The sequence below is a fragment of the Oryza brachyantha genome, chromosome 3 (assembly GCF_000231095.2).
Source record: "Oryza brachyantha chromosome 3, ObraRS2, whole genome shotgun sequence".
NCBI lineage: Eukaryota > Viridiplantae > Streptophyta > Magnoliopsida > Poales > Poaceae > Oryza > Oryza brachyantha.
Genome location: NC_023165.2, coordinates 9733147 through 9757268, shown reverse-complemented (window position 1 = coordinate 9757268; position 24122 = coordinate 9733147). Strand labels below are relative to the sequence as shown.

General features: G+C 41.2%; 3 protein-coding genes and 1 long non-coding RNA gene across 4 annotated transcripts; all 4 read right to left on the bottom strand.

The window, feature by feature from the left end:
• Positions 1 to 5663: 5663 nt before the first annotated feature.
• LOC102705234 lies at positions 5664 to 6607 on the bottom strand. Its single transcript, XR_001549864.2, has 3 exons — positions 6334 to 6607; positions 6163 to 6214; positions 5664 to 6045 (listed from the first exon to the last, which is right to left on the bottom strand). It is a non-coding gene; the product is annotated as an uncharacterized LOC102705234 (long non-coding RNA).
• A 3937-nt stretch (positions 6608 to 10544) lies between these two features.
• On the bottom strand, positions 10545 to 11639 carry LOC102704961 (nifU-like protein 1, chloroplastic). Its single transcript, XM_006649920.2, has 3 exons — positions 11222 to 11639; positions 10959 to 11101; positions 10545 to 10872 (listed from the first exon to the last, which is right to left on the bottom strand). The coding sequence occupies exons 1-3, from the start codon at positions 11556 to 11558 to the stop codon at positions 10684 to 10686; spliced, it is 669 nt and encodes a 222-aa protein (XP_006649983.1). The 5' UTR covers positions 11559 to 11639; the 3' UTR covers positions 10545 to 10683.
• A 1880-nt stretch (positions 11640 to 13519) lies between these two features.
• On the bottom strand, positions 13520 to 19582 carry LOC102704685. The gene is made up of 5 exons (XM_015835096.1): positions 19018 to 19582; positions 15411 to 15967; positions 15058 to 15240; positions 14533 to 14731; positions 13520 to 14413 (listed from the first exon to the last, which is right to left on the bottom strand). The coding sequence occupies exons 1-5, from the start codon at positions 19205 to 19207 to the stop codon at positions 13713 to 13715; spliced, it is 1830 nt and encodes a 609-aa protein (XP_015690582.1). The 5' UTR covers positions 19208 to 19582; the 3' UTR covers positions 13520 to 13712.
• A 1300-nt stretch (positions 19583 to 20882) lies between these two features.
• Positions 20883 to 23241, bottom strand: LOC102704404 (pentatricopeptide repeat-containing protein At1g05750, chloroplastic-like). The gene has a single exon (XM_006649919.3). The coding sequence runs from the start codon at positions 23136 to 23138 to the stop codon at positions 21192 to 21194; it is 1947 nt and encodes a 648-aa protein (XP_006649982.1). The 5' UTR covers positions 23139 to 23241; the 3' UTR covers positions 20883 to 21191.
• Between the last annotated feature and the right edge of the window lie 881 nt (positions 23242 to 24122).

Here is a 24122-nt window from a genome sequence, read left to right as displayed (position 1 = left end):
TGCTTGCGCACAGTAGCTGCTCGCTTCACTGTTTGAATTCAATCCATTTTGTCCACTTACCACTAACTTCTGAGCTGAAAAAACTCAGGCTTTGCGCCCTTAGCAAGCATGCATGCATGCATGAACCTTCAAACGTTTTGGTGCGTAAATGTCGCTGCGTCTACAATCCTTCAGCAGAGGGGGAGAGCAAAAAGGCATTTAAGGACAAAACTATACCCCCTGTGTGTAGCAGCTGTCCAATTGTGCCAGGGTATATAGGGGGATTGTTATTTCTCTTTCGAGGGGACAGATGGAGGCGGTGGGTACCTCATAAATGTCCATAGAGCTTCATGGGTGTCATATTTTACGAATGTTTTCATATGTTACTCCATCAACCAATCTTTCATCTCTAAAAATATTTTATGAAATTAAAGAACTGTAGGTATCTGTGACGGTGGAACTTCGTTTCAATTTAGGCCCTAAAAAATTTCTTCAAAAACATCACATCGAATCTTTGAACATTTAAATAAAGCATTAAATATAGATTAACCAAAAAACTAATTGCACAGTTATGTAAGAAATCGCGAGACGAATTTTTTAAGACTAATTAGTGCATGATTAGCCATAAGTGCTACAGTAACCAACATGTGCTAATGGTAGATTAATTAGACTCAAAAGATTCGTCTCGCGGTTTCCAGGCAGAATCTAAATTTTTTTTTGTAATTAGACTACGTTTAATACTTCAAATGTGTGTTCAAAAACTTGATATGATATTTTTGCAAAAAAAAATTTTGCAAACTAAACAACCCTTTACTGAATGTCTTCCTTTGCTAGTGTTCTCTGTTATTTTCCTGGTGCATCCGGTGGAGATAGTTTTTTGCTTCTTGCATTTTAAAAATATTTTACAAATAAAATGTACTAGTGTTTTTACCTTTTGTAACACTATACTGATGGCAATTAAAACTGGAACGGATGTGGACTGATGAACACCATTGTTCCGGTAATACTTCTGCATTTTAAAAATGTTTGTCACGGAAAGTGAAAAATGAATGATGGCATGAAATTTGAAGTGGCACAAATGGAACTTAGATGTTAGATCTCATATAACTTGATAACAGCTTGAGTATTTGCATTAATTCACTTGTCATGCTTCCTGGAGATTATATCTTGCTGTGTTCTAAATTCTGATGTGTGATTGTGATGAAAAAGCCAAACGACATATTTGTAAATGAAAAAAAATATGAATACAAATTTTATATACATATTCTTAGCGACCTAAAAGCTAATGTTGTAAAATAAACTTCGGTAAAAAAACAAAATCAACTCTAAATTTAAGGTGGAAAGTTTAAATTTTGGCTTATAAGCATAGGCATAAGTGTAAAGAAAGGGGTGAGGTTTTCCTTTCTTGTTTCCCCTATTTATTTTAGGTCTTTTAGTGAATACCTTTTCCCTTCATTCTTATTATTATTGTTATTGTTATTGTTATTGTTATGATGGAATAACTGGACAACTCTTGGTGGCTTCCACACAGGAAAGTGAAGTCTAAGGCAATGATACTTTCATAGCCTTTGAGCTCTGTGCTATTTTAGTCTCTTTACACTACAATCTTACCCATGTGAAGAGCACCAACTCAACCAATTCGATCAGCGCATGCAGTAACAGGCTAACAGCATGCATCAATAGGGCATGTGTATTAGTGTTGGCCATTCTGCAGCCCCCCATTTTATGCAACACCCATTATTCATGGTTGCAAGAATGGAAGGCATGCATGCGTCTTGTGCTGTGGAAGAACGGTAGGTTGCTTCATTCATGCCTTTCAATGTCTCATTTACTGTACAGACTTGAGTGAGAGTGCCCTGCCAATTAGATGTACCTGTCTGATCTGCCACTATGATACCAGGCTTCAATGGAGTAGTAGTACACTACTAGTACTGAATACATGTTTTGTAGTACTAGTAGAGTAGAGTAGCAGGCTAGTAGTTGTTCTGAGTACTGAATGCTGATAGACTGAAGATACTGTTGCAAATTGTCAAGTTCATGTAAGTAATTATACTCGCTGTCAATAACAAGAGCATCCCAGTAGAGTGATCAAATGATTCTCTATACCTAATTCTAGCAATTATATTCAAAAATAATTTTAAATAGAGTACTCATATAACTTAACATGACATCTAAATGGCTAAATCTGCTTTCTCAATGTCTAAATCTAGCAAATCTCCTCTCTCATCAAGCTGGATGGCTATTCGTATGTTTCACACGGGTGAGCTCAAACTTAATAAAAATGGATATGAAGAGACCATTGGAGGTGTTGGAGTTTTTACCAGTGTTCACATTACCGTGGTAACCATTGTCTCCGCCAAGAAACAACTTCGGTATACCACTAAGAAACAACTTCGGTATACCATGGTAGGGTTGTTCAAATTTGAGGAAAAATTTAAAAAATTAAAAAAACTCAGTATAAAAATATGTGTTAGAGATTAATTTATAATGAAGTTTGGTCAAGAAATAGATAAAAAGAATAAATTTATGACCGATTAAAAATTCATTAGTGAAAAAAGGAGGGGGAAAAGAAACTTTATAATAGTTTTTGAAAACAGACATGAGGATGGTATTTTCGATGGGATTAATTTGTAGATATGTATGGATATGTTTGTATATTGTTCGGTTAGGTTATTATGAAAAATAAAAATTGTAGGTATTACTCGTTAATTCATACCGTCTAGCTTCATATCTCAATTAATTTAGGTAACATTTGTAATTTTTAGAGGTATGTATACAATATAAACACATGATTTTTGGTATAAAATACATGATTTATTTGTTAGTTAAATGAATGCAGGTACATTATGGTAGATAAAATATCTGATCTTGTGTAAAATATGGAGAACTCTTGATCATATTTTTGCAAAAACATGTTCTAACCATCAAAATTATACTTAGCTACTAATTTTCTATTTTTCTTAAAATTTTATATTTTTTAGATTTAATTTATTATTTTTACCTCGGTTTATGCTATCCACGGTTTTCGCTCGAAACCGCACGATTTTGACCGCTTATCGCGCGATTTTAATTGCTTACCGCACGGTGTTGACTAACAAAGCTGCAGTAACCGTGGATTTTGAATTCAAAGTTTTTAAATTTAAATTTGCGCCGACATTCATGGTTTTCAATGTTACTGTGCGGTAACGACTAAATTGAGATTTGGATAATGGGATAAACAAATTTTAGCCTTGCTTGTGGAGATGCTTCCTCCAACTTGATAACTCTTATCGTTTTCACAACAACATGGTCTTTAAATTTATATTTAACTATATTATTTTATTAAAATATATACAAAAGGTAAACAAATGTTTATTTTTATTAAATTATTTTTTATGACTTATCTATACATGTTGTACTAGTGTTTTTAAACTCTATATTTTAAAAGTTATTAATAGTTAAAGTTTAAAAAGTTTGACTATATCCTTATCGAATTATGAAATTGAAGGGAGTACTACCATCGTCCCTAAATATATGGGATTTTGAGTATGTATTTGTATTGCCAAAATCATTGACAAAGATATTAAGAACCAAGATTTGATATGTTTTGCAGTAATTTCATCCCGTAGCATTAGAAAAATTAGAGGGACAAAAATGTATGTGCACATCTCAAAGGATTTTTCAAGAGTTTTGAATTGATGTAAAATTTCCTGTGGTTTCCTTTTATAACTTGTAGAAATAAAAAAAATCTTTTGTTTTCCAATACTACCAAATGACTTCTATAAGAATTAATCGTTAGGAATCTAAATATCTTGTTTTTTCTCAAATCCGGTTGGACCCTAAATAATGGCCTAATTTGAGTAACGATAGCAGTACTACATATATATGAGCTGCTTTTTGGCATTTTGCTCTAGGCATCCCGTTTCCTGAAGAAAGTCAGTGGTGTCAATGATTAACGAATTGACTGAAAAGGCTTGTGGAGCAACCTTCCCCACTACTTTCCTAAAGCGATGTGAGTGTACATGTATCCCCTGATTGCTGGTTGCATGTTTAAGTTGTCCGTATCTGTCTCTCTTCTGTTTATGTCAGAACAGCAACTTGACACTTTCTGTTTTATTGTTGTTTGCGTTCATTGTATCTTTCGGAACAATTTTTGTTTCGCTGGAACAATTTTTAAAACGAGCTGATCGAACCTTGTCACTTTTCTCTTATTTGTAGGGTTTTGAAGAACTTCAAGTCGCTTATCCCCTATTTTAATTTCGGAAAAATGTACTCCCTCTTTTTTTTTTCCGTATGCCCTTGTTAAATGAATTTAAGCTAGCGTTTCGTATGTGTAAATGTGGATCACTTCCAAAACTAAGGGTAACAAACTACTTCTAACTTATTAAACTCTTGTGCATGATTTTAAAACATATAAACAAGGTAACATTTCTCGTCTATAATAACTAATAAGTGGGTACGTAAAAATGTAATTTGTAGTTTTTTTTGCGCAACTCTAAAAGGTCCTCTGGAACCAATTTAGAATTGAAACCAAAGGAGCAGAATTTTTGATGCTTATAAACCAAAATTAACCTTAAATTTAAAATATTTTAAGTTTTTTTACCATAGTTTATTTTTTAGTATTTGCTTTTGGATCGCTAAAAATTTTATTCACAAACTATTTCTTGTTTGCAGATATGATGTTCGGCTTTTTCCATAAAAATGTCAAACAACCTCCCCTTGTTTAACAAAGCTGATCAAATCCCAACTAATTTAAGTCCTGGCATTTAAGGGATAGATCATACATACATGATCGAGTAGACTACAATGTTTTGTTCCATCTACTGCAATCCTGTTATAAGCACCTTATTACAGATGTTAGAGAGGTATATGTAGCGATGGGCTACTCAATTTACTCTATCGACTCTAGATTTCTATGAGTGCTGTCAATTGACACTCCCTGTAAATTTGTAATGATTTGCGTACTAGAGGTGTAACAAGATATTTTCTCTTTTTCTTTAGACAACTGAATCTATTATGCTAGGTCAGGATTGTACTGCTATCGTGGAGGTGCTAGTATCTATTCAATTATTTATCTATCACGAGGACACTTCATCCCTGGTCTATTAAAATTCACATAAATTTCGTCTCGGCAGGTCTAGATGTTCAGTAAACGACCAGTTAAGCCGCAAACAAAAGCGATCGATCCTTGCACGCATCCAAATATTTTTTTTTTTTGTTATTTGCGGACAAGATGCAAAAGCGAAAAGCGAAATCTAAAACTTTTAACTATGTCGAGTACACAGTCGAATGCTGTGACAAAAGTGTTGAGACAGAACTGAACCTTCTGTAGCGGCATAACAAAAACGAAATGACAGCACATAAACCGTGTAATATTGCATCTGCAGTGTTACAACGAGTACAGCGATAAGGGGGGCAAGGATCCAAATCGTTATCGAGTAGGACACAGCGAACTTATTCCATTCATGATGTGATACATGTCAAGCCACCTTACAGGTATATCTCCAACCTCACATGTGGTAACAGGAAACATCCTTTAGGTCTATCAGCTGCACTCTGACTCTGCACGAATGTATTGATATATCACGCAAGCGATAACATTGCGCGTACACTAGAATTGCCAGAGTAGACAGAATCTCATTATGAAACACTTAACAATATTATTTTTATTCCAAACACTAAAAATACATTATTCAAAACCATACATACAGCTCAGGAGGGATAGACAGAAAAAGAAGGCAAGAGATAGAAGCAAGATGAGAGATGAAAAAGAGAATTGGATGAAATCGAAAAATAAAAATTAAGAAAAGCAACATCGCAGTGTTGGGTCTTACAAGGTCAAGAAAAGGTCTTGCAAGGTCAAGAAGACCGAACCTTATCAAACCTAACATAAAGTGATGTAAAAAATATGAAGAAGGATGAGAATGGTAACTAGAAGAAAAGCTCAGTTAGGATAACGCCATGCTATTATTAGACATAAACTATTTTTATTAAAACTCCTTGTCCAAGATAAAGTTCATTGCTCATCCCTTGATGGAACAATACCCGCCTACATGGCTTGACTATCCCTAAACTCATCCTCTCCACCTGACAGACAGATAAATAGAAGCTCAACACAAGGTATCACAGTAATAGCTATATATAGCTTGAGTGCAAGCACAAACATATATGGAGAGAACAACACAAGAGATCAAGTGCTCTTACCGCAATGGTGTAGAGCTCCCCCGTGCGTTCCATCTGTCTCTGCGTCTCAAAACTGCAGGAAAACGGCGTCAAGTCAGCAACACGCAGACACAGCCTACAAGCGAGTGTTCGATCTCTACATAGCTAGAACTTAGAAGAAAGAGTTAATCGATGTTGCACCAGTGCACGAACCAAACCACACGAACCAAAAGTAGAAGCAGCAAGGAGAGGATGGAGAGGCTGGAGCGCAGGGGTAGCCTAGCTCAAGCTCATCAAGCAAGAGAGAGAGCTGGGTGTGAGGAGGGGTAACCCCATGGAGGCAAGCTGAGGGGGAGGGAGTGCGTGTGTATATATGCACAGAAGGTAGCTGCAGCGGATGGAGATTTTTAGAGCCAGGAAAATCTTTGAGGAGTTAAGCGGGGATTTGGTCTCGGGCTTTCCAAGAGATCGATGTGCTATAGCTGGCCGCTCTTGCTCTGGCCTAGTGGTCTCTAGCGTGTGAGATTCCCGAGCGCTTATATGGAGGAACCTGAGAGCAGGTACAACAGCAGGGCTATAAGCCAGCTATAAGTATATTTTAAAAAGATAAAAGGGAATATAATGAAGATGAGCTACTAATTTATAGTCAGCTATACACGGGCTCCAAGACAAAATGTGTGTATGACATGTGAGATCATATATTAATATTTTGTAAATAACTATTGTGAATTAGCTATTAAATTAACTATAGATAAATTAGAGCCAGTAGTTAACTATACTATTGAACTTGCTCTGAGAGATGCTGAGACAGAGAGACGGTGTGTGTGTCATTGTGTGTGTGGACGAGAAAGGCAATGCAGTATTGCAATCGCGGTACAATGGGTCGAGCTAGCCAGCCGTGGTCATGGTTGGCGTTGGACTGCCTCGCTCTCTCACGTATTTGCTCAGTTTATATAATTCGATTGTCATTAACTTTTGATATATTTAATATTTGACACACCAAAACAATATGCATATATATATTAGTCTTAAGAATACTTTTAAAAATCAATCATGTATTTGTTTCTATATATTATAATAGAAAATTTATTTTTTGAAACCATAATAGAAAATTTATAGGTAAAAGTAATCGTTAACAATAATAATACTAATACTGCTTCGAAAGTACCGGTGATGTAGCGCGATGTTGAAGGAAATATATATACACATACTACTCCGTCTCAAAAAAAGGATTTCTGAGTTTTCTAGTTTGAGTTTTTGACCATCCGTCTTATTTAAAAAATTTATTAAAAAATTTAAAAAATTAGTCACACATAAAATAACATTTATGTTTTATCATGTAGTAATAATAAAAATATTAATCATAAAAAATTTTAAATAAGACGAAGAGTTAAAAATTTTATCAAAAACTCAGAAATTTATTTATTTTACGACGAAGGTCGTAAACCTTAAAAAGCCGACGTGGTCACATCTGGCCCAAACCAGCACCGCGCTTAAAACTTGGGAAAACACGTACTTACCCCGCCGCACGCTGCAGAAAACGTCGCTTCGCTCGCTGTGGATGCGAGATGATGCGGTGAGGAAGGAAGGCCGCCCCCCGTCGCCGTTCCATCCATCCCTCCCCGCCACCCCACCATTGCCGCCGTTCGGCAACGGAAATAAAGGCCCCCTTCAATGGCCGGATCCGAGCGCCATTCCCGCGATAATATTTTGTTGGAATCCCAACGCCGAACCGCATAGGGCTTCACGTGCGCCACCACCACCACTACCACTTGCTCCTGCACCACCACCCGACCCGAGTAGTAGCAAAAACTAAAAGCTACTCCTACCACCCCGCTCGCTACTCCGGTTGCCTTGCCATGTACCGATCGAGAGGCAGCCAGGGAATGAACCGAGTTGGGTTTGGTTTTGGTTTGACCTGCAGCACGCAACGCCACGACCAAGGCAAACACCATGCGTTAACCGATGAGGCTGCCTGCCAGTACGTGCCAGCAGTACAGTGCACTAGTAGTATATATACCACCATTGTTTTTTTTTTGGGGGGGGGGGGGCTTGTGGTTAGTCGCCGTCTTAAAGAACTGATTGTTTTCTGGTTATCGGTTTGATGCTGTCTGATGATAAAACTATACATCTTCGTGCGGCCACCAAGAACAATTGGGGAGTGATCAATCGGGCTTGGAGTAGCAGCATGCATGTCATATAGTATTTGCATATATGTGGCTATGTGTTGATGTGTCCATGGCTGCATTTATGTTGCAACTTAACTTTTTAGCTTGTGAAGTGCACCAGAGAGAGGAGAATTGGAAGCAGCCTTTTGAGCTGGGTTAAGTACCAAACGTCTTTAGCATGTGTGATTAGCAAATGTTTATTAGCATTGTGGCCACATTACTTTTTACAGTACAAGTACAGAATGGTTCGGTTTATAGCTTTGCTAAATTGTGTACTCCTGCGAGTCCAGATTTAGGCTAATTAAAGTCTAGTGCCACTAGTGGCATCATTACCAGTTAATAGGTGATTAGGCTAATTAAATAATATGCATGTCTGGTGTGGTTTTGGGCCTTTGACCGAGCCATGTTCAGTGCATGCATGCATGCAAAACATATTGATTTGACATTGGTTTTTTCTTTTTCTGCCCTATGTTTATTTCCCTCAACTTTTTGTTAGTCGAATATTTGGTATTAATTAGCAGTATTAAATATATATTATTAATAAAACTTACCTCATACTTTGTACTATTTCGCGAGACGAATCTATTGAGCCTAATTAGTCCATGATTAACGAATACGGTGCTACAGTAAATATTTGCTAATCGTGGATTAATTAGACTTAAAAATTTGTCTAATGAAATAATCTTTATTTATGCAATTAGTTTTGTTATCAGTCTATATTTAATACTACTAATTAACATCTAAACATCCCATATGATAAGGGACAAAAAAATCTCTAGATCCAGTTAGTATCAGTTACTTTGGGTTGCTAATGTTCATCGCAGAATTTGGTACACACTGTTTGGTTTGTGACCAAATTTAGTAAAGATTCAACGCTGGTGGTTCACCGAGTACTCATGTGATGCAGTAGTCGCGATGGATGATTGATCATGCGACCTGACGACCCGGAACGCGTTCCACGGTCGAGGCGCTCTGGAGACTCTACCGTGATCTGTTCTGCCACAGTGACGCCGAGGGCTGAGTACACTGGTGTGTATGACTGTACTACGTGTACGGTGCACCGTGGCGTCTGGAAATTCCGCCGTCTCGTGGTCAAAGCTCAAAACCGAGCCGAGAACATGGGCTTCTCTGGGTTGGAAACGGGAAAGAAACGGGCCCATCTCCTTCCCGTTCCGTAAACAAGATAGTGAAATACTGGGCTCAGCTGCTGTGAACACCGAGGCCCAAAAGCTAGATCCATACCCCTTCGGTTTTTTTATGTTTAACGATATTAACTTTTGGACGTACGTTCAACCATTTGTCTTATTGAAAATCAAGTTTATGTGATTGTTACGTACTTGTCATGATTTGTTTTATTATTAAAGAAACTTTAAACATGACTTATAATTTTACATATTTATATAAAAAATTAAAAAAAGACGAGTGATCAAACAAATGGTTAAAAGTTAATGATATTAAATATTAGAAGTCAGAGGGAGTGAAGTAGTAGTTTAGAGTGTGCTATACAGATCTATTTTATCGTAATCTAAAGTACTGGGATACAAGTGTTCTAGCTTCTAGCTGAGTGGGTGACACCTCCAATGCAGGGTGTCTAGTGAGGTGCTTAACAACATAATTAAGCTAAGCATTAACAACATAATTAAGCTAAGCATTTTTTGCTTAGCTTAATTATGTTGTTAAGCACCTCACTAGACACCCTGCATTGAAGGTGCCCCACTTCAGAAGATATGGTTAGATACAGAGAGATCTTTGAAACATCAGAAAGGGTATGCACCCACTCAGATTTTAACGATGTGCAGGCATGAAGTATGTATCGATGTATGCACCTGCCTTAGGACAGCTTATTACACTTCGATCTTACCAGTAGACAGGTTTTCAGTTTTTCAGACAGTCTGATGCATCCTTTGGTGATAAATGGGATCAATCTCTCAATATATTCAGATAGATATTCATGGACTTTCAGACAGTTTGATCTTCCCTGGTAGACAGATTTCTTTCAGTCAGTTGTTGGGATTATTGTTGCTAAGATTTCCAGACAAACATTCAGACTTGCAGACAGTTCGATCTTCGTCAATAGGCAGGGTGGACTATCCAGGGGATTTCTCATGCCTAGCTTGCAAAGCCCAAACCTTTCGGTTCATAATTTGAACATCTAATTGATTCTCATATGGATTCGGGATTCCTCCCGACCCAAATATATCTAAATGGTGACAAACTGACAGTAGGCGAGTATCATTCTATTTTACTGTCTGTATGTGTGATGTGTTTGCGAGCACTGTAAAGATCGCATCTAAACATACATCGGAGCAATTCACAGGCACAAGAACAGTTACAGCCATAGAAAAATGGTGCTTTTAACGCATGCCAATGAGGGAAAAAAAGGAGTCTTGATAGCTCACTGCAAGAACACCACATTGGTGATGTCCGGGAACTTCTCCTTGATGGCCGCCTTGATCCCGCTCCCAATGGACTCGGGGCCTTCGTACCTCACTAGGCAGTCCTCGCCGTCGACGGCGACCACCTCCACGCTCCCGCCGTAGTTGGCGATCGCCGGCCGCAGTATGTCCAGGTGGCCGTTCACCGCCTGCAACATCCAGCCAATTATTAGTCAGCGCCCGTAGCTCCAATTTTTTTCAGTCTTGTAGTAATTTTCAAGGCAAAAACTATGACCTGTGGCGTTGTCTCCGCCGGCTGCTGGTCGTCATCGAACACCTGGCGGATGTCCTTGACGGCGTCGCCGAACTTCTCCTTGAGCACGCGCTCGATGCCCATCTTCATCGTCGTCGTCGAGCTGGGGCAGCTGCCGCACGCTCCTAGATGCCGTAGCAAAACCATAAATTGCTAAGCAAGCATAGAAAGATTACATCCCGTGGCCATGATTCTGGCCGAGAATTGTCGACGCACGCGAGGCAGTCAGGAATCTAGCGATTCACCTTCGAGCTTGAGGGAGATGACGCCGTCCTCGACGGACGCGACGGAGACGTCCCCGCCGTCGGCGATGAGGTAGGGGCGCACGTCGTCGAGGACGCGGTCGACGTTCTCCGCCGTCAGCTGGAAGGTCTCCGCGGAGTACAGGCCGCCTCCCGCCGCCGGTGGCGTGGACGCGGAGGCCGCCGCCAGGTGGGCCGGGGTGCGGGAGGTCTGGATCTTGGAGGGTCCGAATTGGAGCCGCCGAAGGGGCAGCGGCAGACTCGATTGGGTTATTCGAAGGCGGATTTGCGGCCGCAGAAACATGGCGGCGGCGCCGGCGACGGTAAGCGAAGCATCCATGGCTTGTGTGGTCGCGTCGATGTGGTGGGCCGTGGGTAGACGACCTTTCTGCCGTCCAGGAAATCAGGGCCAAGAAATTTACGGTTGACAAAAGGAAAAAAAAAAAACTCCAATTTGTGGTTCAGGCCAGGAATATATTTCCACGAGGGCTCTTTCGGAACGATGCAGTTTTACACGATTGTTTTTTTTTTTAAGAAAACAGTCTAATATCTTCGATATATCCATGATTTTTTTTCTTTTAAACCGAATAGGGCGTAAAAGTAAATGTCTCTATGTAATTTGTTTCAATGGTACAACACTTAACTGATAGTAATATTTTCTTACTATTAGTTAAAAAATATAACAAATTGCTATTGAACATGACAAATTTTTAGTAATATGAACTAGATGTAATATTAGTTCACTATGACTTGAAACGGATGTAGTGCTTTTTTTTAATTAAAATAGGGTAATAAGACTTGCTCTTTCTCGTGATCATATTTATGAGTTGTTTGCCGTAACTAATAAACTCATATCTAACGTTGCATCGTTGTCTCTACTTCTTTTATAGCCCTTTCTTTTTTTTCTCTCTCGATGTAAGGGTTTTTTCTCCCCTCTCTCCGCTATATCTCTCACTTAAAACCTGGATATTTTTATTTATCACGATATTATGTACCTATATTTGAGTTTACGACCACCTCTTCACGTTTGCTCGAATAAGATACCACAAGTAGATCTATATTGTCTCATGTTAGTGCCCAAACTTATGTAGGCCTCCATCACCACTAGAATTAGCATATGCCACACTCTAAGTTGCTGGCTATCTCCCTTCTATTTTAGTGCATAAATTAGGAATGTACGCTACACTCTAAGTTTTTGGTTGTCTCTTTTCTATTATATACTAAAGCATAAATTAGGCTAAACTTGGTTGCTCCCTAATTTTAGTGTGGACTCCATGTGACGATTTAAACAGTCTCCTCATGGCAAAATCTACTTCACATAAATATGAAAAGGAAGGAGGATGAGAGAGTAGGAGGATAACATCATATAACCCCAAAACACCATAGTTCTATAAGAATATGATCAAAGATAACTTTGGTGCCAATAAAAGGAACCAATGCACTATAAAACTAAAAACACACATTTTATATGCTACATGACCAATTTTGTCTTACTACTTATCCGTGATGGATGGCATGGAACAAATAGTAGGCAATGAAATTCAATGGTGTAAATCATGCGATATGACTAAGGCCGTGTTCGCGTGAGTAAAAAGAGATGTTAGTTATCTGACGCGGAAAACCTAGTAATAGATTAATAGATTAGTGCATGATTAACTAATTATTAATTATAAAAATTTGTAAAATAGATTAATATGATTTTTAAGCAACTTTCATTTTGAATTTTTTGCAAAAAAAATACACCGTTTAGTCGTTAGGGAAACATGTATAGGAAAAACGAGGGAATCTGGTGTTAAGAAGAAGTGAGTCGAATCGCGGCCTAAGAGGATTGAGTTATATTTTGTATCTATGATGGAAGTATAATGGATTTTAAGGGTACCGGCTAAGTAACATTGAATAATAACTTTAAGTACGGTAAACATATTCTCTTAAAAGATAATGCACAGGAGAATACACTCCGTCCAGTCCTAAAAGAATATTGTTTTAAAATAAAACTTTGAACGTGACATTATTGGTAATATGTTTTTTTCGGCCATATTCAGGTTTGTTCTAACCAAAGATTTCATGAAACTACACTTTTGTGGTTATATTTGGATTTGAGTTTTTTATATCATACTATGATAAACTTTGGTGTACCATACTTTCTAGTGTAAAAACTATAACTCTAGGTACTAGTTAACTCAAGATAATAAGATATAAAAAAATCTATATTAAAAATTTGGTATCTTAAAGTATTTTTTAAAAGTACAGTAAAATTTCTCAATGGATTATGCAAAAGAATTAATTAAAGTGGTGGTTTATTGTCTTTGAAAAATACATCTCTGTAGTGATAAACAAACAATACATCTCAAACAATTCATACACACATTGTACATCCAAGCAAATCCGGAAAACATCTTCCGATAAATATCGATAAGCAAGCTAACAACTCTTCCGAACAAGAAACACAGTTTCTTCAAGATGATATGTAAGCACAGCATATATATGGATAGAATTAACAGTGCCTTTTCGGGATGCAAATCTGGCCGGTCATGTGCCAGCTCTCACCCCCGTCACGATGCGCGTACGGGCACGACGGGACGTGCTCGTCCTCCACGACGAGGAGGTTCCACTGCGCGTGCGGGTCGTGCGTGGAGAAGACGGTCCACGCCGGCGTGGAGTTCTCGTACCTGCTGTGCGTGATGCGGACGAACCTCTCGACGTCCCTGTTCCTCGCCATGTCGTCCGGGTCGATGTCGACGGTGAAGATGTCGCCGTAGGGCCTGACCGAGTGCAGGAAGAGCGGCAGCGACATCGGGTCGGCGGACACCGCGGCGAGGTCGGCCGTCACGGCGATGCTCCGGCAGTCCGGGCTGAACACCGGGTGGTTCACGTGGCCGGCGACGTCGTAGCCGCTCCTGATCACCCTGACCACCGACCGGTCGGCGGCGTCCATCAGGTAGACGGCGAAGTAGCCCGGGTCCAGGCCGTGGTCGCGCTCCGGCGCGTCCGCCGGCCTGTCGCGGTTCGACGAGAACACGATCCACTTCCCGTTGGGAGACCACTGGCAGTGCGTGTCGATCCAGTCGCCGACGGTCAGACGCGTCACGAGCTGGCCGTCCTCGCCTTCTCCGGCGTCGGCGTCCTCCATTATGTACAGATTCTTGTAGTATTTGGCACCTCCATTTCTCGTTGACCGGAAAACAAATTTCGTTCCTATTCACACATGTATAACCACAAGTTCAAAACACGGTCAAAATTAACGATGAAAGATTCATGTTTAATTTACAGGCTAACCAATTTGAGTTTATTTTATTTTGGTGATGATTTGTTACCATCTGGATTGGTGGAGGGGAAGGCGTTGTTGAATCCTCCGAATGTTAGCTGCCGCGACTTCCGGTCACCAGTGGATACGTTGTGTATGGAATGGATTTCCAACGTTGCACTGGCTTTAAAAGAAGGTCCCATGCACACATACAGTATGTCCTTCTTGGAATTCCACAGTGGTGAGAATACGCCGTCTGGTCCATCAGTCTGTGCAAACAAGCAATCACTGGCAGTTTAGTACTAGAGATTTGCTTCGGTCCAATAAAAAGTATCTCGAGATACCAAATTATTGTTATCATTGAATCTAGATGAATAAGATGAGCGCTGTTAAATCCAACGATCAGAAATGATATGGTATCGTGAGTATCTCGAGTTACTTTTGTTGAACTGTAAAATTGCTCTTAGCACTAACAATTGGAGAAATTTTCGTACTACTCAGGTACCATCGCGAGTTTGTGTTGTCAGCTATTATAAAGTTAAACATTTTTGATCTAGAGGGAGTAACAATTAGCAACTACTAAGAGGAGGTATACCTTGAAGACGACACGCAGTCCTTGGCTATCGGCGACCCACACGGATTTGAACTCGTTGTCAACGAACGCAAGCTTAGAGCCATCTTTGGAAAATGTTGGGAACACACCAGACACCCTAAAGACACCAACGTCTTCGTGTGGGGACTGCACCTTGTGAAATTTTCTCGGAAGATCATCGCCGTGCTGCACGAGGAACAAATATAATATCAATTGAGGTCTCGATATTAATTAATTAATTATCTACAAAACTAATTCATCAACACAATAAACTTTACGGCGGACGGCCATTAGACCGGACAAGAAAATGTGACCAATGGATGGACATATATAGCCATAGCCCATAGATTTTGCACCTGGAGACGCTCGCTTTTGCAGCGATGATAGCCAATGAGCTTGCCACCGTCCATCACGAAGGGGTTGAAATGGTCGGCTTTTGGCCTGGTGTTCCGAGTGATCTGCAACGGCTCCGGCGAGCTCATGTCGAAAACCTCAATGTGCCGGTACTGCGCCTCGACCCGGACGTCGCTGAACTCGGACTTCTGGCGGATGGTCGCCACCGCCACCCTGGTCTCGTCGACGGCCGCCGGAGTCACCGCGTCGAACGACGCCGGCGTGACACGGACGGTCTCGCCGGTGCTCAGGGTGTGCCGGAACACGCCCCAGCTGCCCTGCCTCTGGTCCCCGTCGTCGTCGTCCTTTCTGTGGAAGAAGATCACGTCCTCGCTGCCCCATGACGGCCAGCCGCCGTTCTCGATCACGCGCTCGCGATCCTGGGACGGGTTCTCCAAGCTCATCACGTAGATGTTGGTCTTGAGGTTCTTGATCTCGCCGTCCCATTTCTTCCCTTGGAATGAAGCCACCGCTACTTTCTTCCCGGACGGTGACGCAGACGGGCTAAGATCAGATGTCCCTGCCCATGTAGAAATTGCACGGACCAAATCAAAGATTGCTCGAGAAACAGAATCAAATTGAGCTATACATACATAATGGATTTAATTTTTTTAATAGTTAAAGTATAACATTGCGCGGTATCCAAAACATAAACTTTCTTTATTATCAAATGTCACTCTACATACGTTAGTAATATGTGACTTGAGTCGAATTAAAACGTAATTAAACCTATTTTTAAAAAATAGCTAATATGAAATTAAATAGTGTATGAATATAAATATTATGACACCGTAGAATTAATACGTGTATGTTGCTAGCGAGTAGAAGTACACGTGAGACGGCAACAACCAGTAATCCAAATATACGGTGATTAATAATTTGTTGAGTCAGGGTCCCCGACTCTCCGGCAGGTTAGCTTGTCAAAAACCCATCGTTATTCAAGCTAATCTGATCCGGATATTAGAGCATTCTCAATAGATTATCTAAATTTAATGATCCATATCTTTATTTAAATGATTATTTAAAACAGTTTTATCATTTATATCTCTTTGTACTCTAGCAGATCATCACATCTTCCACATTTCTTTAGAGGATAGAGAGAACATCCAAACATAGTGTTTATCTCTCCAAAAATAAATGATATCTAAAAATAGAGGATTGAATGGATGTTCGGTTGAAGCTCGATCTTTATCTATCATCCTCTATTAATAATAAAGGATGAGATAGATTAACTGTTGAGTATGATCTAAGAATCTAATGCACTCCTAAGGAACAAAAGCAATGAAAAGTGCCGCCTCCGAATATCCTACTACTCTGTCAATAGTATTTAATTTGTCAAAGCCGGTTTTATATTCTGTTTTTAATTTGATCCTAATGTGATCAATTAATTAAACATCATCTTCCTTCGGCTAGTATTTTGATCGTGCAACTAGCAACTCGATCCTTGAATCACTTCAACCACACGAAATTATTTTGAAAGTCTCGAGCGAATATCTTTTGTTTGTTGCATAATGCTGAAATAGTTAAAAAGAATAACTTCTACAAGTTGCTAAAAAATATATGACTCAAAATATGCATATAATAATTATTTTTTATTTTTTATAATTTATGAAGGTCAAATTTAGGCATATATATATTCGTAGAATGATACATCACATATTGATATATCATATCAATATTTTCACAACTATTTGGATGATATAAAGCAACAAGATGACGTTACTCGAGAGATTATGATCCATTTCCATTCAATCACCAACTCAAATACCAGTGATTATCCATTGCGTCAGATTCCTTCCTTCCTAATGTAGGAAATTCCATCGGTTTCACAGAGATTATTTCTATAATTCTAAAGCAATTAGTTAGGGTGTGAAATAAAAATGTACTCTTCTTTAATATTTTTCGTTGTACTCTTCTTCTTTAATAGTGACAAGTCAAATATTTTATACAAGATCGATAAGATCACAAAATATCACAGTGTAAATTCTCTGAATAGCATATTTTATAAATATTATTTGTCAAAATAGCATATCGAAGACCGTGTCGGATGCAAAGATAGCTATATTTAAAAAAGGAGGGAATATTTCTTATGTGGTAATTATGTGCATGTGACTAAGCGATTGTAACTTAACTAAAGTATTTATAAAACAAATTTTAAATATAAAAAATAAAGTTTTCGTGAGACAGGGAGGGTTAGTCAAGGATGATGTGCTGAAAATGTCATATTAAGTTTTTCCAGACGAGTTAATCTCCCACAATGCAAAGGCTGGTCTAGGAACTACACCATTTCCATTATTTTTGAAAAATGATTGAAATACCAGGCTTGTGCGATGGAAAAAATAGTATAATAGATTGAGATCGAACAACTTGAAGGGGTGTAGCATCACATTAAAAACCAAAATAAATATAGTTTTAATTAGTGATAGTCGAACTTAAAGAATTGAGATTCTCTGCGGTCAGAAGTATGGTGCCTTTGTTACGGCAAGGACCCAACAGACCTAGGCCTTACATGTAAGTGACAAAGGCACTGTGCTTTTTGACCGCAGAAAATCCTGATGCCAACTTGAATCGGGGTCGTTTCCTGTCCGGGATGGCTGGACCTATGGACAAGTTGAGCCAAACTGGCCAAGACCAGGTGACATAAAGCGACATTTATTTTTAGCATCAACACTAAGGACCATTTTCAGATTTGGTATACTTTGACTGATTAATATGTCGGAAGAGTTGTATCGATGACAGAGATCGAGTTGATTTCCCAAAAATCTGATTAATAATGCATCATGGTCTTCATTCTAATTCCCAGGATTTAATTCTCTTAATAGCTCGGATTTCATTTGGAGTGTGCACACAAGAGGTTATCTTTTGGGTTTTAAGAAAAAATACATATTTACAAACAAAAAATAATTTATGAATAAAAATTTTATATATATATATATATATATTCATAGAGATAAAAAATCAAAGACAAAAAATTCAAAATTAAATCCAAATTTAAAGTCGAAAATTGAAAATTTAGTTTAGGCATATATATGCCAAAGCCAAAAGGTAGGGGCATACTAGTAAATACAAGCATATCAAATGAAAAAATTTATCATATTTGAGAAAATATTTTTATGTGCTAAAATTTACAGTAAAAAATTTAGTAATTTTATGATCCTCGAGAAATACTAAGAGCATCTCCAAGAGATATCTAAAATTGATCCATATAACTTAATTTTGGGAATTATGCTAGAAAATATATCTCCAACGGCTTACCAAATACATTTCTAATATTTACATATGTGTAAAATTAGCTCAATTGCATTCTAAATTTAGGACAATAATATGTGTTTCTAATTATTTATTTTTAGATTTCTGTTAGAGAAGGGTGTAATTTTTATGCCTAACCCAATACAAGTTTTTGAGAAGTGAAATATTAGCATTCTCTTGGAGATGCTAAGTACCAAACTTTACACCGATAACTCGAGGTAGAAATAACTATAGATACCAAATTTTTCGAATATTTTCTCAAAATTAAACTGGCTCAAGCAGTAATGGGATTTGACAATACGTATAATTCAGTAGCTGAACCTGGTGGAGTGAGGCGATGAGTCTCGCCGGTTCTCAGATTGGTCTTGTAAGCGACGTTCCACGGGCTGCGGCGTTCTTGCACCGGCTCCTTGGTGGACACATACACAAGGTGGTGGTCAACCGTGCGGCCATCCACCTCGTAGCCGCCGGCAACGCAGCCGCTGTCCTCCATGCGGGCGCCACCGAACATGCCGTCGGCGCCGTAGGCGTCCGCCAGCGAGAACACCTACACCTCGCCGTCGTCGGCGAAGCGCAGCGCGATGTGGAGAGTCTCAAGGTTGCGCTCCCTGTCGGAGACGAAGACGAGGCCGGTGATGCGGCCCGAGTCGATGTCGTCCTCGACGGCGTCGCCGCGGGACACGCCGAGTCGCTCCACGATCGTCTTGAGAGCCGCCGGCGGGATGGGCCGGCAGTTGTAGTTGTAGGAGTCGCCGTCCGTCAGGTGCAGCTCGTCCTGCGGACGGGACGGCGGAGCTGGGCAGCAGAATATGTCCAGCGCCAGCGGCGGCCTGTAGCTCGCGAAGAAGGCGATGCTGCCTCTGCTCTCGGCCATTCTGCTTCTTGGCTCGCAGGTATGGCGACGGTTGAAGTGTGAGCGAGAGAGACGAGGGCGGATTGGAATGGCAGAAAAAACATGGTGTTTTATAGAGTGAAGAGCACTGCGATGAATGCTTTGGTTGCGCACACTGTGAGACTATAAATTACTGACAAATGAGCTGTGCATGTTCTATGTCATCACAATTGTCTACACGATCAGCTGGACAGTTAGTTGCAGTCCTGCAGCAGCGATGGTAGTATTCAAATTCTCCAGCTCGACCTTGCCAGTGGCTACTTTAACATAATATGAGTTGCCCACCATTTGTGGATCAGCAAGGTCGAGTCAGTTGACCACGCAACATTCTGAATTTCTGATGCGTTCGAGCTTTCATTGCATTATCCCAAATTCACAACGGCGGCAAAATCATTATTAGTTTTTGGTGATGGATCTATCTTAGTAACGTTGTTTCTTTTGCACAAATTATTGTCATCTGTATGCATTTGTTTTGTTAGTCAATTAGACTTGTATTTTTTTCCCCTTTAGCAATGATTGATTGCCCTCAGGGATCTGGCACTTTCTCAGATCGAGGAAGATAGTGGTACGGTTGTGCCATGGTTCTTTGCTTCATTTAAAAATAGGGGAAAGGAGTGTTCCATATTTTCTAGTAACATGCAACGAACTAACACAGATAAACTCCTCCAGAAGTATTTGCCATGGAGCTTTAATATAAAGACCAGTCACTTGGTCCTATAATGAAATCCCCTTAGTCAAATAATTAATTTAGCAGGTCTTCTCTCAATTTGCCAAGATCGATCTCATACAATAACATGGGCTAATATTAGCACTTGCAGCAAGCATGCGAGATTGTTACAAAGTCAACACAAGTGGATTATTCTCTTGATTTGGAATCATGCAGAATAAATTGCTCTAGCAAATTACTACCGTCACTGCAAAATTGTTATGGCTGTATGCATACAGTAAATGTTACCAATTTGATACCCCTATTTTTTTTTTGCTTTTGTTTATGTTTATAAGCCAATATTTAAATTTTCAATCTTAAAATTAAAGTTAATTTTGAGGTTTTTTTATCGTAATTTATTTTTCAGCCTTGGCTTTTAGATCGCTAAGAACATGTATATAAAAGTTTATTCGCAAATTATTTTTCGTTTGCAAATATGTTGTTTCGCTTTTTCCTTCGACAAGCGAAAAGATGTCCCCGGAGTGTTTCTTAGTAAATATTGCCAACTTTGGACTTGGAATACTTCAGATCATTGAACCACAAATGTGTCAATCATGATTAATCAGCTAGGTAGATGTATGTCTGTAAGCTTGCAACTTGTTCATTTAATTAACATAGTTACATATTCTGTAACAAATAAATATCTTAGACATAAAACTAAGGGATGATCAAAACAAGATCATTATGCTAGAGGGTGCAGAAGTTATGGCTTAGGTGAATGTTGTGAAAATTGACGCCAAAACAAATCTTCTAGTTTATGTGCAAAAAATATACATTTATCTAAAATTATCTGTAAATAGATAGAAGAAAAAAAAAATCTGAATGACGAGCTACAGCAGAAAATCATAAGATATCTAGAAAACAAGTTCTGCAGATAAGTAATGATCGGCTCATGACCTATAGTGATGACTCAACCACACTAAAACCTGGAATTTTTGAGACATGCCGTTGTTTCATGGAGCCCCTTAGGTCCTTTACACATTGCCACATCCCTTCAGAAGCATATATGTTAGATAGCATAGTGTGGAAACCGTCATGGTGAGGATCTAGATTGACAAGCTCCCGCCCCACCCTTTCTCCAACCTCACTATCACCATGTTTCCAGCAGGAACCAAGCAATGCACCCCATGCTGGAACATCCGGTGACATGGGCATGCTCTTAATCAGATCCTCTGCTTCTCTAACATATCCAGCACGTCCAAGAAGATCCACCATGCATCCATAATGTCTGATGTTTGGTAAAATGTGATATTTGTGCTGCATCAACTTGAAGAAGCGTTGGCCCTCCTCGACAAGGCCAGCGTGTCTGCAAGCACTCAAAACACCAGTGAAAGTTATCTCATTTGGAGTGGCAGTGCTAGATAATTCCATCTCTGAAAACATGTCAAGAGATTTCGTCACTAGACCATTCATGGCCAGCCCCACAATGACAGCATTCCAGCAAGGTGTCCCTCTTTGTTCCATCCTATCAAAGACTTCTAATGCAGATTCTAAGCATCCACACTTCATGTACATGTCAATGAGGCTAGTCCCAAGTACGACTGTGATGTTATATTGGTGTTTCCTTATGTACTCATGTATCAACTTGCCTTGCTCAAGAGAAGACATATTAGTACATGCAGAGATGATACTGACAAGCGTAACCTCGTTTGGTTTGATTCCTTGGGCTAGCATGCTGTTGAAAACAGAGAGCGCCTCTGAGGACTGGTCATTTTGCACACAGCCAGATATCATTGTAGTCCAAGAAACATTATCTTTGTCAGGCATTGCACCGAACAATTCCTTTGCATCTTTGAAACAGCCATTCTTGAGATAGCCAGCAATCATCGAGTTCCAGGAAAAATGGTCCAAGCAATGGCCAGTGTCAAATAATCTTCGTGCTGCAACAACATCCAGAAAACTTGAGTACATGTGGATCAATGCGTTCTGGACGTTCACCCTTGAGTCAAGGCCAGCTTTGGCAGCCAGCCCATGGCACATATACCCATTCTGAGTTATCTCCACTCGTGCACAGGCAGCGACAACACTGACCATAGCCACCTCATCCACAGGCCACCCCTCCCCACGCATTCCTGAGAACAAACTGAACGCCTCTGTAAACATGCCATTCCGCTGAAAGCAAGAAATCATCGCAGTCCACGTGAAAACATTCTTATACTCTGCCCTGTCAAACAACTTCCTTGCCTCGTCCACCATTCCCCTCCTCCCGAACAGTGCCAACATCGAGCTCACCGCTGCAGCGGTCCGTTTAGGCATTTGTGTAAACATCTCGACCGCCTGAGCCACGTCCCCGGCTTGCACGTATGCAGCTAGGATCGTGTTCCAAGAAACGGTGTCCCACATAGGACCTGCGTCGAACACCTTGCGCGCGTCGCCGAGGCACCCACACGCGGAGTACATACTCATCAGGGCGTTCGCGAGGTACAGGTTGCATTCAAATCCGTGCCTCACGGCGTGGCAGTGAACCTGGCGGCCTTCGTCGACGGCCCCCCTGGTGGCGCAGGCGGTGATGAGGATAGGGTAGGTGTACTCGTCGGGGAGCGCGGGCATGGAGGCGTAGAGCGGGAGGCAGAGGTGCGGGAGCCCGTGGTCGCGGGCCGCCCTGAGGACCGTGTTGCAGGAGAAGGCGTTGGGGCGGTGGACGAGGCGGAGGAGGCGGAGCGAGTGGTGGAACGGGAGCGGGAGCGGGAGGAGGCTGGTGTCGGCGGTGAAGCGGAGGAGGCGGCTGGCGGCGAAAGCGTCGGCGAGGAGGCCGGACGCGACAAACTGAGCGTGGATCTGGAGGAGGTGGCGCGCCGAGCCGCACCGCTCGAGGTGCGCCTCCAGGAGGGTCACCGTGAGCATGGCGGCGCGAGCGCCACGAGTCTCCCGCGGCGCAGACGCAGAGGACCGAGCGAACCCTGCCTTCCTGGGCTACGGCCTGTGGCTCGCGAAAGCGCGAAGAGCACTCGTGTTCGCGACTTCCCTAACAAAAGAAGATGGGCCTCTCGGCTTATCGGATACAAATAAGTCCACCAGATGTCTCTAAACTTAAAAGCGAATTTGTTTTTTTTCCTTGATCATAATATCAGAAATGTCTATGCCTGAACTCAGAGAATCCGTTCAAAAGAATCCCTCGACGGTATTAACTCATTTTTTAACCGGTTTTACTGACGTGGCGTACGGTGGATCCCACATATCAGAATTTTTTTTATTTTTACCCTCTCCTTCTCTCCCTTCCTCTCCTCTCTTCTTCCTAACTTCCTCCAGAGCGCGTCGGCGGGCGTGAGGGCGGTCAGGCTGACGGTGACAGTGAGCAGCGACCGGCGCGGGAGGGCGGGGCGGTGGCGGCCGGGCTGGCGACGCGGGAGAGCGGGGGCGGTGACAGTCGGACGGCGGTGGAGGACGGCGGCAGGCGCGGGAGGGCGGGCGTGGGAGGCCGAAGCTCTCACCCCCACAGCCTCTAGGGTCACCATGTCTGTCGGTCGGCATGTCGACGGCACCAAGGAGGAGGCGGCGACGGCGGCATCTGCGCCGATGCCGGCAATGGGCAGCAAGGAGGCGGCGGCGCAGAAGTGGTACGAGGGGCTCCTCACGGTGCGGGCCAAGGTGGTCAAGGTCAAGGCCGCCACCGCCAAACTCCACGGCATTGTCGCCTATCCCCATCTCGTCCATTCCGCCATCGTCGCCGCGCAACCCGCACCACCACTCGCAGCCCCAACAGTAGCAAGCGCATCACCACTTCACCACCACCACCACCACCATCACTCCGACAGCCGGAAGCGCCACTCAATGCCTCCGGCGTACACGGCAGCAGAGCCCGTGTCCCACCACCACCTCGTCGTCATC

What these genes read in the sequence shown, in the direction of transcription:
- LOC102704404 (XM_006649919.3), bottom strand. Translation starts at nt 23,138, where the DNA reads ATGCTCACGGTGACCCTCCTGGAGGCGCACCTCGAGCGGTGCGGCTCG.
- LOC102704961 (XM_006649920.2), bottom strand. Translation starts at nt 11,558, where the DNA reads ATGGATGCTTCGCTTACCGTCGCCGGCGCCGCCGCCATGTTTCTGCGG. An exon ending in CATCTCCCTCAAGCTCGAAG is followed by an intron (nt 11,102 to 11,221) that starts GTGAATCGCTAG and finishes TACGGCATCTAG; the next exon opens with GAGCGTGCGGCAGCTGCCCC. An exon ending in CGGCGGAGACAACGCCACAG is followed by an intron (nt 10,873 to 10,958) that starts GTCATAGTTTTT and finishes TGGATGTTGCAG; the next exon opens with GCGGTGAACGGCCACCTGGA.
- LOC102704685 (XM_015835096.1), bottom strand. Translation starts at nt 19,207, where the DNA reads ATGTTCGGTGGCGCCCGCATGGAGGACAGCGGCTGCGTTGCCGGCGGC. An exon ending in GACTGCGTGTCGTCTTCAAG is followed by an intron (nt 14,732 to 15,057) that starts GTATACCTCCTC and finishes TTGTTTGCACAG; the next exon opens with ACTGATGGACCAGACGGCGT. An exon ending in CCCCTCCACCAATCCAGATG is followed by an intron (nt 14,414 to 14,532) that starts GTAACAAATCAT and finishes ATGTGTGAATAG; the next exon opens with GAACGAAATTTGTTTTCCGG.